General features: G+C 44.3%; 1 protein-coding gene across 4 annotated transcripts in view; it reads right to left on the minus strand.

Annotated features, from left to right (window-relative positions):
• The window catches only part of LOC137371724 (mitogen-activated protein kinase kinase kinase 14-like), a 72,916-nt gene that overhangs the window by 40,468 nt on the left and 16,179 nt on the right, over positions 1-16,269 (minus strand). For all 4 annotated transcript variants that reach the window (XM_068034554.1, XM_068034553.1, XM_068034551.1 and 1 more), the window contains one exon: positions 3,045-3,179. In XM_068034554.1, the coding sequence (XP_067890655.1) occupies positions 3,045-3,179 (135 nt within the window). The remainder of the gene's footprint in view (positions 1-3,044; positions 3,180-16,269) is intronic.

The raw sequence follows: 16,269 nt of genomic DNA on the forward strand, positions 1-16,269 counted from the left end.
TTTGAAGCGGTTCTATGTGAATGAAATTTTCCCCCTCAATGTAATGGGTCTTCAGCCCTTTTCCTCTTCTGTGTGCTACAGAACTGAGCATTCCACAATTGCAAGTTGGTACTTTATTTTTTCATTTATTTTTATTTAGAGATACAGCACTGAAACAGGCCCTTCGGCCCACCGAGTCTGTGCCAACCATCAACCACCCATTTATAGTAATCCTACATTAATCCCATAATCCTACCACATCCCCACAATTCCCCTACCACCTACCTATACTATTTATAATGGCCAATTTACCTATCAACCTGCAAGTCTTTGGCTGTGGGAGGGAACCGGAGCACCCGGCGAAAACCCACGCAGTCACAGGGCGAACTTGCAAACTCCGCATAGGCAGTACCCAGAATCGAACCCAGGCCGTTGGAGCTGTGAGGCTGCAGTGCTATCAGTTGTCAAGCTCAGAAATACTATTCATTTCAGTTTTAACACGGGTTTCGATAATGATAACACAATTTTGCCCGATATGTTTACAGATACAACATCTATTAGCTTGAATGACAAAACGTAATAATTTAAGCTTATAAGCACACATTTCCTGCAATTTAGACTGTACAGGTTTCACTTTAAATATTTCCAGTGTGAAACAAACAAAATGCTACTCATCATTTTGTTATTGAAATCTTCTGTAATCAAATCAAGAAAATGCAAGGCTGAGTGAGAGATCAGAAGTAAAGAAATGTAATTAAATCATAATTTTTAAAGGCATTTTCTATGAATAAAACTGCTCATAAAACAAATTATGACTGAAAGCCAAATAATAAACTATTGATCTTCGAGACAGAGAATGCTATTGCACACTGGAATTCATTCCTGTATTAGAGTAGCTTCTCCAGTGCAGCCCAAGAACTCTAGCAAATCATATTTTTTTTATTACATCTGGAGTTAAATTTATTTCAAAAACGGGAATTTCTTTTATTCATTTGAGCAGACAAAAGGCAGTGTAATAAAGAAAGCTATTGCCTACGAAGATCAATTAACAGGTAATGGTAAAAACTCATCTTCCTGCACCTGATGGCTCGCAATCACTAACATTTAATATTTCAGTCTAATGATGTCATAAATCTATATACTCTGGAATCTTTTGTAGTTAATTCATATTTTCCATAATAATAGTTCAGTATTTCAGGAGTTATATGTGCAAGTGTTATTAACTGATACACTGAGGGAAATTATTAAGTGAAGTCTGTACCAGTACTGTACATCCCAAAAATATTGTAATCCTGAGAACTTGATTTACTTGAAGCTTTTAAGCTTCTTGGGGTGCAGAGCTCGCTTTGCAATAGTGGCAGTGGTTAGCACCACAGCCTCACAGCTCCAGCAACCCGGGTTCAGTTCTGGGTACTGCCTGTGTGGAGTTTGCAAATTCTCCCTGTGACCACATGGGTTTCCGTCGGGTGCTCCAGTTTCCTCCCACAGACTTGCAGGTTGATAGGTAAATTGGCCATTGTAAATTGCAATAGTTTACTTAAGCTTTGGAAAGTCTGCAAGCAATGGTGATATTATGATCATTATTGTAAAAGGCTAAAGTTACTGTAACACAGTTTATGATGGTACACCTAAACCTTCTTTGTAGCTAAACAAAATGTGTTGAATGGATTGGAAGTTAACACATTTTTGTCAGTTATCCTAAGAATTAGTTAAGAATATGCCAAATTAGTCTGGTCTCTTTACATATGATTGAGACCAGGATCTCTCCTTCAGTAAAGAAACAAACAAACTTGCATTTATATAGTGCCTTTCAAGTCCTCTGGACATTCCAGTAGAGCACTCTCTCAATACTGCATTGATGTGTCAGCTGAGGTTATGGCTGGAATTCTACAGCCCCTCAACAAGCGGGATGGTGGTGCTGGGGTGGGGTGGGGGTGTAAAATTGAGTAGGCAGGAGGGGTGCTGTTACCGACCCCTCCTGCACCTGCTGCAATTTTATGCAGGGCGGCAGTGGCGAGAAACAGCACCACCTCCCCCCATTCCCTGCCCCAGGCCAATCAAGGCCCTTAAGTGGCCAATTAACTGCCACTTAAGGGCCGCCTCCCACCACCACGGGTATTTTACCCTCGGCGGCCGGACAGCAAAGGCCCCAAGAACCCTGCCTGGTAAAACCAAACAACTGGGGGGGACCTCCTGATCGGGCACCCTGTGCCCCACCGAGGGCCTCCCCTGAAGCCCCAACTGCCCCCAACGCACAATGCTACCACACATCCCCACCCCACAACAACTGACCACCCACCCTTGCCTCACCAGAGCCCAGCCAATTGTCCCCAGTGAGGCCCCAAGTACTTACCTGAGTTCCGGGGCCGTCCTTCCTGTTGTCTCCGATGGCTGGGTGTAGTCCCAGCAGTGGCCTCCGCACCCAGTGACACTGCTGGGACTAAGAGTTGCTGGCCTGCTGATTGGCCGGCAGCTCCATTAGGCAGGACTTCCTGCCTCAATAAGGTGGAGGTCCTGTCCAAGACCAAATAAGGGCCTGGGGAATGAAAAATCCCAGTGTGGCTCCCTAGGACTGGCAGAGGCGGGCTCGCCCCCGACGTTTCAGTCTGTGGGCGGGGCCTCCTGCTCAACATAAAATTCTGGCCTTTGTGCTCAAATCCTTGGAATAGAGCTTGAACACACAACCTTCTGACTCAGATGTAATAGTGCTACCACTAGCCACAGAGTTAAGGGATGATTAAGTGAATTACAGTTTGAACTGAATAAATAAGTGTGCTATAGTGCCTTGTCATGGTATACATGCAGTGCCCACTGATACCCATTTACATCGACAATTGCAAACCAAAGCTTATTAGGCCAAGGAAAGCAGGCTTTGGCAAAGCTAGTGATTTGTTGGTTTTACACAATTATGTTAATATGAATAATTGATAGGTAAAGTTAGTTGTGCATATTGAAACAACAATGCAAAAAATCAATAAATCAATCATTCATGTTCGCAATGCAGAATGTGCTAAGAATATAATTTTTACAAAATTAACCCTTTTTTTGCATCTCGGCTTTGTTACCTTCTTTGCAGCACATACAACCTTCTTATTCTTATCATATACAAGAGTGACTTCACCAAATTTTCCATATCCAAGAGGACATATAGGTTGCCAATCTTTACCCTCACTGTAATAATCATATGCTTGGCGTTGGTTCTGAAAAGGCACAAATCAAAAGAATTAAAAATGTAGGTCACTGGCAGAACTGAATTACACCTCAAACCACAGAACTATATTTAGCAGCCAATGACAGTTTACTTCTTCTAAAGAAAAGTAACAATAGAAATTAGTTTCTTCTTTCTCTTGTATTACAGAACTAGATTAAACTTGTTAATTTAATTTATATAAATCATTTAATTAATTAATTCAATTGATATAAATAAATTCAATTGGTTAAAAGATTTTTATTAACAGTTTAAATTAACAGAAAGATCATTGCCTGTTCATAGAGTCACAGAGTTATACAGCACAGAAACAGGACCTTCGGCACTTCTTGTCCATGCCGGCTATCAAGCACCTATCTATTTTAATCCCATTTTGCAGCACTTGGCCCGTAGCCTTGTATGCTTATGGCATTTCAAGTACTCATCTAAATACTTCTGAAATGTTGCGAGGGTTCCTGCCGCTACCACCCCTTCAGGCAGTGTGTTCCAGATTCTAACCACCCTCTGGGTGAAAATTTCTTTCCTCAAATCCCCTCCAACTCTCCTGCCCCTTACCTTAATTCTATGCCCGCTGGTTATTGACCCCTCTGCTAAGAAAAAAAGTTTCTTCCTATCTACCCTATCTTTGCCCCTCATAATTTTGTATACCTCATTCAGGCCCCCTCTCAGTCTTCTCTGCTCTAAGGAAAAGTTTAGTCAACTTTTTGCACATATAATTCAGCAACAGCCTTATAGTACCTCGTTCACATTCCTCATGTTTTAGAAAAGAGAAGGCTGGGGGTGGGGTGGGGGGGGGGGGGAGGTGACCTGATGGAAAGGATTATGAAAGGGTAGACATAAAGAAGATATTTCCACTTGTGGGGAAGACCAAAACTAGCAATCATAAATATAAGATAATCACTAATAAATGGCAGGATCCCCAAGGACACATTGTACAGCGAGCTCGTCACTGGTACCAGACCCACCGGCCGTCCATGTCTCCGCTTTAAAGGCGTTTGCAAACGCGACATGATGTCCTGTGATACTGATCACAAGTCGTGGGAGTCAGTTGCCAGTGATCACCAGAGCTGGCGGGCAACCATAAAGGCGGGGCTAAAGCGTGGCGAGTCGAAGAGACTTAGCAGTTGGCAGGAAAAAAGACAGAAGCGCAAGGAGAGAGCCAACTGTGTAACAGCCCCAACAACCAATTTTATCTGCAGCACCTGTTGAAGAGTCTGTCACTCTAGAATTGGCCTTTATAGCTACTCCAGGCGCTGCTTCACAAACCACTGACCACCTCCAGGCGCTTACCCATTGTCTCTCAAGATAAGGAGGCCAAAGATAGATGGAATAAATCCAATAGGGAATTCAGGAGAAACCTCTTTACCCAGAGAGCAGTTCGAATGTGATACTCACTACCACAAAGAGCAGCTAAACTAAATGAGTACTTTGCACCTGTCTTACCAAAGAAGAAGATGCTGCTCTAGTCATGGGAAAAAGGAGGTAGTTGAGACACTGGATGGGCTATCAATTGATAAAGAGGAGGTATTAGATAGGCTGGCTGTACTTAAAGTTGATATGTAACCAGACCAGATGAAGTGCATCCAAGGATACTGAGGAAAGTAGGGTGGGAATTGCAGAGGCACTGGCCATAATCTTCCAATCCTCCTTAGATTCAGGCTGGTGCCAAAAGATTAGAGAATTGCAAATGTTACACTGTTGTTCAAAAAAGGGTGCAAGGACAAGCCCAGTAACTACAGGCCAGTCAATTTAACCTCAGTGGTGGGAATACTTTTAGAGACCATAGTTCGGGACAAAATTAATAGTCACTTGGACAAATGTGGATTAATTAAGGAAAGCCAGCATGGCGATGTTAAGGTCATATCATGTTTAACTAACTTGCTTGAGTTTTTTGATGAGGTAACAGAGAGGGTTGAGGATGGTAATGCAGTTGATGTGGTGTACATGGTCTTCCAAAAGGTATTTGATAAAGTGACACATAACAGGCTTGTCAGTAAAGTTAGAGCCCATAGAATAAAAGGGACAGTAGCAACATGGATACGAAATTGGCTGAGTGACAGGAAACAGGTGGAATTTTATCCGAGTGATGGGGGTCCTGGCGGCAGGCCGGAATTGGCCTCATGTGGGAGGGCTGTCCTCAGCCTTCTCTACCACAAACAAAATGGCATTGGATTCGGACATCGGCCATGCCACCAGACGCCAACCCCTTGCCATTTTGTGTGCCCCCTGCCTCCATTCCCATCTCCAAGGGCAGTATAAAATCCTGCTCCGAGCGTAGTTGTGAACGGTTGTTTTTCGGACTGGAGGAATGTATATAGTGAGGTTCGCCAGTGGTCAGTGTTAGGACCCTTGCTTTTCTTGATCTATATTAATGACCTGGACCTGGGCATACAGGGCACAATTTCAAAATTTGCGGATGACACAATACTTGGAAGTATTGTGATCTATAAGGAGGAAAGTGATAAACTTCAAGTGGGCTGGTAGAATGGACAGATAAGTGGCAGATGAAATTTAATGCAGAAAGGAGTGAAGTGATTCATTTGTTAGGAAGAATGAGGACAGACAATGGAAATTAAAGGGTACAATTCGAAAGGGGTTGCAGGAGCAGAGGGACCAAATGGTATATGTGCTCAAGTTATTGAAGGTTGCATGGCAGGTTGAGAAAGCGGTTAATAAAGCATATGGGATCCTGGACTGTATAAATACAAGTCCAGAGCAAAAGCTCTTCTTGATGTTCAGATACGTCCCGAAATTTGAAGCTACGTTTCAAAGAAGATCTCGATTTAAATTTTTCCAGATCTTTTTCACAGCTCACAGATCAGAAAACAACAAAAAAAGGCAGCAGATTATAGACAGAAGCAGAATCTTACATTTTTCCAATGTAATCCAGCATAGAAGCATGATCTTGATGTCCAGTGAAGCCAGAAATTTGAAGCCAGATTTGAGAGAAAAACCACATCCAGGTCTTATCCAGATCTTTACCGGAGCTGACAAGGTAAGGTCAGGGGATGGGGTCTGTGCTATCAGACAGAGGCTGTTGAAACTAACAGTGAATTTGAAGTTTGGGCTAAAATTGCACCCACTATTATAATCAGGGGAACTTAAACAGCAGAAGAGAAGATTTAGTGAGGAGAAAGAGCAACGGATGGCAGTAGATAGCGTCATAGAGTCATCGCGTTATACTGCATTGAAAGAGGCCCTTCGGCCCATCGTGTCCATGCTGGCCATCAAGCACCTATATACTCTAATCCCATTTCCCAACACTTGGCCCGTAGCCTTGTATGCTTATGGCATTTCAAGTGCTCATCTAAATACTTCTGAAATGTTGAGAGTTCCTGCCTCTGCCATCCCTTCAGGCAGTGTGTTCCAGATTCCAAGCACCCTCTGGGTGAAAAAAGTTTTCCTCAAACCCCCTCTAAACCTCCTGCCCCTTACCTTAAATCTATGCCCCCTGGTTATTGAACCTCCGCTAAGGGAAAAAGTTTCTTCCTATCCATGCCCCTCATAATTTTGTATACCTCAATCAGGTCCCCCCTCAGCCTTCTCTCCTCTAAGGAAAACAACCCTAGCCTATCCAGTCTCTCTTCATAGCTGAAATGCTCCAACCCAGGCAACATTCTGGTGAATTTCCTCTGCACCCTCTCCAGTGCAATCACATCCTTCCTATAGTGTGGCGACCAGAACTGTACACAGTATTCCAGCTATGGCCTAACTAGCATTTTATACAGCTCCATCATAACCTTCCTGCTCTTATATTCTATGTCTCAGCTAATAAAGGCAAGTATCCCATATGCCTTTCTAACCACCTTATCTACCTGTGGGGCTGTCTTCAGTGATCTATGGACAAGTACATCAAGGTCCCTCTGACCCTCTGTACTTCCTAAGGTCCTACCATTCATTGTATATTCCCTTGCTTTGTTAGTCCTCCCAAAATGCATCACCTCACACTTCTCAGGATTAAATTCCATTTGCCACTGCTCTGCCCATCTTACCAGCCCATCTATATCGTCCTGCAATTGAAGGCCTTGCTCCTCACTATTTACGACATAACCAATTTTCATGTCATCTGTGAACTTACTGATCATATCTCCTATATTCATGTCTAAATCTTTAATGTACACTACAAACTGCAAGGGTCATACCACCGATCCTTGCGGTACACCACTGGTCACAGGCATCCAATCGCAACAACAACCCTCAACCATCACCCTCTGCCTCCTGCCACTAAGCCAATTTTGGATCCAATTTGCCAAATGCCCTTGATCCCCATGGGCTCTTACCTTCTTGACCAATCTCCCATGCGGGAACTTATCAAAAGCTTCATGAAATCCATGTAGACTACATCAACTGCTTTACCCACATCTAAACACCTAGTCACCTCCTCGAAAAATTCAATCAAATTTGTTAGACATGATCTCCCCCTGACAAAGCCATGCTGACTATCCCTGATTAATCCCTGCCTCTCCAAGTGGAAATTAATCCTGTTCCCTCAGAATTTTTTCCAATAGTTTCCCTACCACAGATAGACATGAACAGTGAGGAGCTCCCTCAGGTGCTGACAACCCAGGAGCCATCTACACAGAAGTTATTACATCCAGGAACATAGGAGCAGGAGAAGGCCAATCAGTCCATCGAGCATACCCTGCCATTCAATATGATCATGGCTGATCATCCACTTGAATGCCTTTTTCCCAGACTATCCTCATATCCCCTTATATCATTTGTATTTAGAAATTTGTCAATCCTTGCTTTAAACATACTCAATGACTGAGCTTCCAGAGCCCTCTGGCGTAGAGAATTCCAAAGATTCACAACTCTCTGAGTAAAGAAATTTCTCCTCATCTCTGTCCTAAGTAGCTTCCCTTATTTTGAAATTGTGTCCCCTGGTTCTAGACTCCCCTACCAGAGGAACATCTTAGCAGCATCTACCCTGTCGATCCCTTTCAGTATTTTGTAGGTTACAATGAGATCACCTCTCATTCTTCGAAACTCTAGAGAATACAGGGCCAGTTTCCCTTTACAAGACAGTCCCGCCATCCCGGGAACAAGTCTGGTGAACTTTCGCTGCACTCACTATTTGGCAATAATATCCTTCCTAAGGTCAGGGGACCAAAACTGCACACAGTACTCCAAGTGCAGTCTAACCAAGGCTCTATACAATTGAAGCAAGACTTCACTACTCCTGTACTCAAATCCTCTTGCGATAAAGGCTAACATACCAGTAGCCTTCCTAATTGCTTGCCGCATCTACACATTAGCTTTCAGTGACTTACTGACGAGGACACCCAGATCCCTTTGTACATCTACACTTTCTAATCTCTTACCATTTAAGAAATACTCTGCACATCTGTTCTTCATACCAAAGTGGATAAACTCACATTTTTCCACATTATATTCCATCTGCCATGTTCTTGCCCACTCATTAAGTCTGTCCAAATCCCCTTGAAGCTGCTTTGCATCTTCCTCACAACACACATTCCCATCTAGTTTCGTGTCATCCGTGAACTTGGAAATACTACATTTGGTCCCCACATCCAAATCATTAATATGTATTGTGAACAGCTGGGGCCCAAGCACTGATCCCTGCTGTATCCCACTAGTCACAGCCTGCCAACACGAGAATGACCCGTTTATTCCTATTCTCTGCTTTCTACCTGTTAATCAATCCTTAATCCATGCCAGTATATTACCTCCTATCCCATGTGCTTTAATTTTACTAAACAACCTCCCATAGGGGACTTTATTAAAAGCCTTCTGAAAATCCAAGTATACCACATCCACCCACTCCCATTTATCAATTCTGTTCATAACATCCTCAAAAGACTGCAACAGGTTTGTCAAATATGATTTCCCATTCATAAATCCATGTTGACTATGCCCAATCAGATCATTATTATCCAAGTGTCCATTTATCACATCCTTTAGAATAGATTCTAGCATTTTCCCAACGACTGATGTAAGGCTAACATGTCTGTAATTCCCTGTTTTCTCTCTCCCTCCCTTCTTAAATAGTGGGGTGACATTTGTGACCTTCCAATCTGCAGGAGCCTCTCCAGAATCTATAGAATTTTGGAAGATGATCCACTATCTCTCATAGCTACCTCTTTCAACACGCTGGAATGTAGAATATCAGGTCCTGGGGACTTATTAACCTTCAGCCCCATTAATTTCTTCAATACAGCCTCCTTACTAATACTAATTTCCTTCAATTCCTCATTCCACCTAATCCCTTGGATTTCTGATTGTGGGAGATTTCTTGTATCTTCCTTAGTGAAGACAGACACAAAGTAATCATTTAGCTTCTCTGCCATTTCTCTATTCCCCATTATAAATTCTCCTGACTCTGCCCGTAATGGACCCACATTTGTCTTAGCCAAACGTTTCCTTTTTACGTACCTGTAGAAGCCTTTACAGCCCATTTAAAAAAATTTTGCTAGCTTACATTCATATTCTATTCTCCCTTTCTTTATCAGTCTCTTCATCCTCCTTTGCTGTATTCTAAAATCCTCCCAATCCTCAGTTTTACGACTATTTCTGGCAACTTTATAGGCCTTTTCATTTACTCTTATCCAATCCTTAACTTCCTTTTTTATCAATGGTTGACTGCCTTTACTTTTGGGATTTTTGTGCCTTGAAGGAATGTATAGTTGCTGTAAATTATGTAAAATTTCTTTAAAGACTGTTATTACAACCAGGCGAGAAAGGTGTCGAGGGGTCTGTTACTATCTTCACCTGGTCTTCTTGTAACAGGGTTTAATTTTAAACACACTGTGTTTTGAGCTCATCCTTTGTGAATTCTTATTCACTGCTTTCCAATTATAAGGCAAAGAAATGAGCACAAACAGGCTTTCTTTGGTTTAAGAAGAAAAGTGAAATATCTTCTTCTTCTTCTTCTTCTTTGGCTTCCTTGTCTCGAGAGACAATGGGTAAGCGCCTGGAGGTGGTTAGTGGTTTGTGAAGCAGCGCCTGGAGTGGCTATAAAGGCCAATTCTAGAGTGGCAGACTCTTCCACAGGTGCTGCAGATAAAATTGGTTGTTGGGGCTGTTAAACAGTTGGCTCTCCCCTTGCGCTTCTGTCTTTTTTCCTGCCAACTGCTAAGTCTCTTTGACTCGCCACACTTTAGCCCTGCCTTTATGGCTGCCCGCCAGCTCTGGCGATCGCTGGCAACTGACTCCCACAACTTGTCATCAACGTCACAGGACATCATGTCGCGTTTGCAAACGCCTTTAAAGCGGAGACATGGACAGCCGGTGGGTCTGGTACCAGTGACGAGCTCGCTGTACAATGTGTCCTTGGAGATCCTGCCATCTTCCATGTGGCTCACATGGCCAAGGAATCTCAAGCGCCGCTGGCTCAGTAGGGTGTATATGCTGGGGATGTTGGCCGCCTCGAGGACTTCTGTGTTGGAGATACGGTCCTGCCACCTGATGCTAAGGATTCTCCAGAGGCAGCGAAGATGGAATGAATTGAGACGTCGCTCTTGGCTGACATACGTTGTCCAGGCCTCACTGCCGTAGAGCAAGGTACTGAGGACACAGGCTTGATACACTCAGACTTTTGTGTTCCGTGTCAATGAGCCATTTTCCCACACTCTCTTGGCCAGTCTAGACATAGCAGTGGAAGCCTTTCCCATGCGCTTGTTGATTTCTGCATTGAGAGACAGGTTACTGGTGATAGTTGAGCCTAGGTAGGTGAACTCTTGAACCACTTCCAGAGCGTGGTCGCTAATATTGATGGATGGAGCATTTCTGACGTCCTGTCCCATGATGTTCATTTTCTTGAGGCTGATGGTTAGGCCAAATTCGTTGCAGGCAGCCGCAATCCTGTCGATGAGTCTCTGCAGACACTCTTCCATGTGAGTTGTTAATGCAGCATCATCAGCAAAGAGGAGTTCCCTGATGAGGACTTTCCATACTTTGGTCTTCGCTCTTAGACGGGCACGGTTGAATAACCTGCCACCAGATCTTGTGTGGAGGAAAATTCCTTCTTCTGAAGACTTGAACGCATGTGAGAGCAGCAGGGACAAGAAGATCCCAAACAGTGTAGGTGCGAGAACACAGCCCTGTTTCACACCACTCAGGATAGGAAAGGGGTCTGATGAGGTGCCGCTATGCTGAATTGTGCCTTTCATATTGTCGTGGAATGAGGTGATGATACTTAGTAGCTTTGGTGGACATCTGATCTTTGCTAGTAGTCTGAAGAGACCACGTCTGCTGATGAGATCAAAGGCTTTGGTGAGATCAATGAAAGCAACGTAGAGGGGCATCTGTTGTTCACGGCATTTCTCTTGTAGCTGACGAAGGGAACAGCATGTCAATGGTGGATCTCTCTGCTCGAAAACCACACTGTGCCTCAGCGTAGATGCGCTCAGCCAGCTTCTGGAGCCTGTTTAAAGTGACTCGAGCGAAGACCTTCCCCACTATGCTGAGCAGGGAGATTCCACGGTAGTTGTTGCAGTCACTTGTTTAAACTTATTTAAACTCTAATATGGTTCAGGCCTACAGATATACGATGCGCCCATGCTAGCATGCACAAGCAATATACACATGCAGATCGGGACACGAAAAGAGAAGAAAAGATAAAGTGGAACAGTTTGAGGCAATATCTTGTTACTGTGCTTCAAGCTCGCTATAGTCCTTGATTGAAGATATGGTCTTGCATTTCATTGAGGCCCTGTGTTCCTTTTAAACCTTTTTCACATAAGAGACATTTTCTCTCTTTGAGGTTCACATGTTTTCACAAGATTCAGTTCCGTGGGAAAGAGATGGAGGCAGGCAGAACTGGAGAGGAGGTAATTCTTGCTTCACTTCCAGGAGCACACGACATTCTGATCTCAAGTATTGTGTTCCCCAATTTAAAACTCTCAATTCAAACCTCTGCAACAGACAGTTAGTCATGTGACTAAAACTGATCTGACCACTTCTTCTGTGTATTGGGGAAGCAACGTGTCCCCATTGTTCTAATGCTGTCTGTTATGCAAATGTCCTTCCAAACAAGGGCTTGCAATTTTTTAAGTTTTAATGTTTGTGTGGCAAAATAATGTGTGCCTCAGTCTTGGCAGGCAGGGGTTTTGCCTGACACTATCCATTGCCTATGTACTGTCATACCTTTTAATGTATTTTATGGTCACTCATCCCTAAAGGTTCTTTCACAACAAGATTATTAATTAGCCCTTTCTCATGACATAAAACTAGATCTAAAATAACCTGTTCTCCAGTCGGTTCCTCAACATACTGCTCTAGAAAACCATCCCTAACACACTCCAGAAACGCGTCCTCCACAGCAATAGTGCTCATTAGGTTTACCCAGTCTATATGCAGATTGAAATCACCCATGATTACTGTATTACCCATGCCACATGCTGCTTCAATCTCATGATTAATACCATGGTCCACACTACCACTACCATTTGGTGGCCTATAAACAACTCCTACCAATGTTTGCTGCCCCTTGCTGTTTCTTAGCTCCAGCCAAACAGATTCCACATTTTGTTCTTCTGATCTGAGATCCTCTCTTACAAAAAACTGATCCCATCCCTTATTATCAGTGCAACACCACCTCCTTTTTCTTTTTGCCTGTCCTTCCTAAATGTCGAATATCTTTGAATATTCAGTTCCCAGTCTTGGTCATCCTGTGGCCATGTTTCCGTTGTGGCAATTAGATCATACCCATTTACCTCTATTTGGGTCTTTAAATCATCTACCTTGTTGCGAATGCTCCATGCATTCAGGTAGCATGCCCTTACCCTTGTCTTCTTGACATTATTCTGCATTCTAAGCCTAGTTGATTCTCGCCTTTGTTTTGCCTGCCTTCTAACGTCACTTGCTACTTTTCTTCCTCCTGTTACCCGCTTTACTTCCTTCCAATTTGAGCTACCCCTCAGGTTCCCATCCCCCTGACAAGCTAGTTTAAACCCTCCCACTGGTTATAATTTAAGACTCAACTTTGTCTCTGAATTGCTGCTCTGTTATAGAGTCATAGAGTCGTACAGCACAGAAACAGGCCCCTCGGCCCACTGCGTCCATGCTGACCATAATGCCTATCTATACTAATCCCATCTGCCTGCATTAATTCCATATCCCTCTATGCCTTGCTCATTCAAGTACCTGTCCAGATGCCGCTTAAATGTCGCTACCGTTCCTGCCGCCACCGCCTCCTCAGGCAGCTCATTCCAGATACCCACTATTCTTTGTGTGAAAAATTTACCCCTTTGATCCCCTTTAAACCTCCGCCCTCTCACCTTAAACCTATGCCCTCTAGTTTTAGTCACCCCTACCATGGGAAACAGACTCTGGCTATCTACCCTATCTATGCCTCTCATAATTTTATATACCTCTATCATGTCCCCTCTCAGCCTCCTTCACTCCAGGGAAAACAGACCCAGCATATCCAATCTCTCTTTATAACTCAAGCCTCCAAACCAGGCAACATCCTTGTGAATCTTTTCTGCACCCTCTTTAGCTTAATCACATCTTTCCTGTAGTGCGGTGACCAGAACTGCACACAGTACTCCAAATGCGGCCTAACCAACATCATGTACAACTGTAACATGACGTCCCAACTCTTGTACTCAATGCCTGGGCCGTTGAAAGCAAGCATGCCATACGCCTTCTTCACCACTCTGTCTACCTGTGTTGCCACTTTCAGGGAACTATGTACTTGCACCCCAAGGTCTCTCTGCTCAACAACACTCCCCAGGGCCCTGCCATTCACTGTATATGTCCTGCCCTGGTTTAACGTCCCAAAATGCATCACTTCACACTTGTCTGCGTTAAATTCCATTTGCCAATCCCTTGCCCGCTTTCCCAGTTGATCTATATCCTGTTGTAACCTAAGACAACCTTCTTCACTGTCCACTATTCCACCAATTTTGGTGTCATCTGCAAACTTACTAATGATGCCCCTTACATTCACATCCATGTCATTAATATATATAACAACAACAGAGGGCCCAGCACTGATCCCTGCGGCACACCACTGGTCACCGGCCTCCAATCTGAAAAACAACCCTCCACTACCACCCTCTGCCTCCTATAACCAAGCCAATTTTGTATCCAATTTGCAAGCTCACCCTGGATCCCATGTGTTCGAACCTTCTGGAGCAGCCTACCATGCGGGACCTTGTCAAAGGCCTTGCTAAAGTCCATGTCGACAACGTTGTGATATTTGAAGTAACTTTAATCAGTTTACTGCCCTTCCCCCACCACTGCTGTGATTGAGTGACTTCAGTCTCTTGCTGAGCCTGTGACTGGCTGCTGGCTATATTTGTTTTTCTGTTTCAGCCTATTCCTGGCCAGAAAATCACTTGCCTGCTAAGCAACCTACAGTCATCTCAGATTGTCCACCTAAGGGCATAATAGCTGGAGGGGATGGAGGTGGCAACTTGGAGGTGGAAAGCAGCAAACTGCTGCTCCCTTCGCACACCTGGAGGACAAGATCACATCTACTTTTGTGCTAATCTTGGGCCCTGATGGTTGGTGCCTTCAACATTAAAACAACATCAAGAGCTAATGGCTAAGGGAGTAAACCTGACAAAATCTGGAGTGGAGTCCCATTCGGCTGTTGGTGTTTCCCTCAAGTTAGCATCTTCCGGCAACTCTTGCAACCGAATAGGCCCCAGACGTACAGGCTTTCGTCTTTCCTCTGGACACCGGCCTATGAGGTCGAGAGAGGATGCAGATGCTAGGCAAGTCTGCACCTCCTGAAACCATGCCTAGGCTACGCAGCAAACAAAGAAAGGTAACCATTTGGCTTGGAAGCTGGAATGTGAGGACTATGTGCCCTGCAATGAACAGCGACCTACACTCCACAGCAAGTGTACACAAGACAGCCTTGATTGACCATGAGCTACACAAGCTTAGTGTCGATATTGCCGTTCTCCAAGAAACCAGATTAGCCAACACAGGCTCTATTCGAGAGGCGAATTACATTTTCTACTGATGTGGAAAAAGCACTGAAGATCATCGTGAGCATGAGGTAAGCTTCACAGTGAGCAACTGGCTGACACAGTCACCAGTAGCAACCTTGGAGCGCCTCATCTCCCTGCGGTTATCATCCGATAGAGGTACAGTCAACATCATATGTCTCTACGCACCAACTCTGAACGCCAGCATCTCAGATAAAGAGCATTTCTATGACTCCCTAGGTGACGTTCTGAGGAACATCCCTAATGGCGAGAGGCTATTCATCCTAGGTGACTTCAACGCACGTGTTGGGGCAGACAGTGATTCATGGTCAACATGCCTCGGTCATCATGGGGTGGGCAAGATCAATGATAAGGGATGTGCCTTCTTGAGCTTGTGTCGCATGAAATCTACATCACCAACACCTTCTTCCAGAGCAGACATCACAGCACAAGGTATTATGACGGCACCCAAGGTCTGTTCATTGGCACCAACTCAACCTAGTCATCACGAGGAGGTGCAACCTGCCCACTGTTCTTCAGATACACACATACCAAAGAGCGGATTGCTTCTCTGCTGGGAAGTAGGCTCTGTTCCACAGGAGGTGTGTGATGCCAAAATCATCACACTATACAAAAATAAAGGCGACAGAGGAGACTGCAACAACTGCAGGGGCATTTCACTCCTCAGCGTCATGGCCTTTGCTAGGGTCATACTTAAAAGACTCCATTTACTCGCAGACCGAGTGTACTCGGAAGCACTATGCGGTTTCTGTGCCGGCAGATCTACTGTGAATATGATCTTTTTCAAAATTCTGGAAAAATTGGCTGAGTGAAGGTGCACCCCAGAAAGGTCCACAACTCCAAACACGACAGCCCACCATACACCAACATTATGGGCGGCACAGTGGCGCAGTGGTTAGCACTGCAGCCTCACAGCTCCAGCGACCCGGGTTCGATTCTGGGTACTGCCTGTGTGGAGTTTGCAAGTTCACCCTGTGTCTGCGTGGGTTTTCTCCGGGTGCTCCGGTTTCCTCCCACAAGCCAAAAAGACTTGCAGGTGAGTAGGTAAATTGGCCATTATAAATTGCCACTAGTATAGGTAGGTGGTAGGGAAATATAGGGACAGGTGGGGATGTGGTAGGAATATGGGATCAGTGAAGGATTAGTATAAATGGG

This window comes from Heterodontus francisci, chromosome 7 (assembly GCF_036365525.1).
Source record: "Heterodontus francisci isolate sHetFra1 chromosome 7, sHetFra1.hap1, whole genome shotgun sequence".
In the NCBI taxonomy this organism is placed as follows: Eukaryota; Metazoa; Chordata; class Chondrichthyes; order Heterodontiformes; family Heterodontidae; genus Heterodontus; species Heterodontus francisci.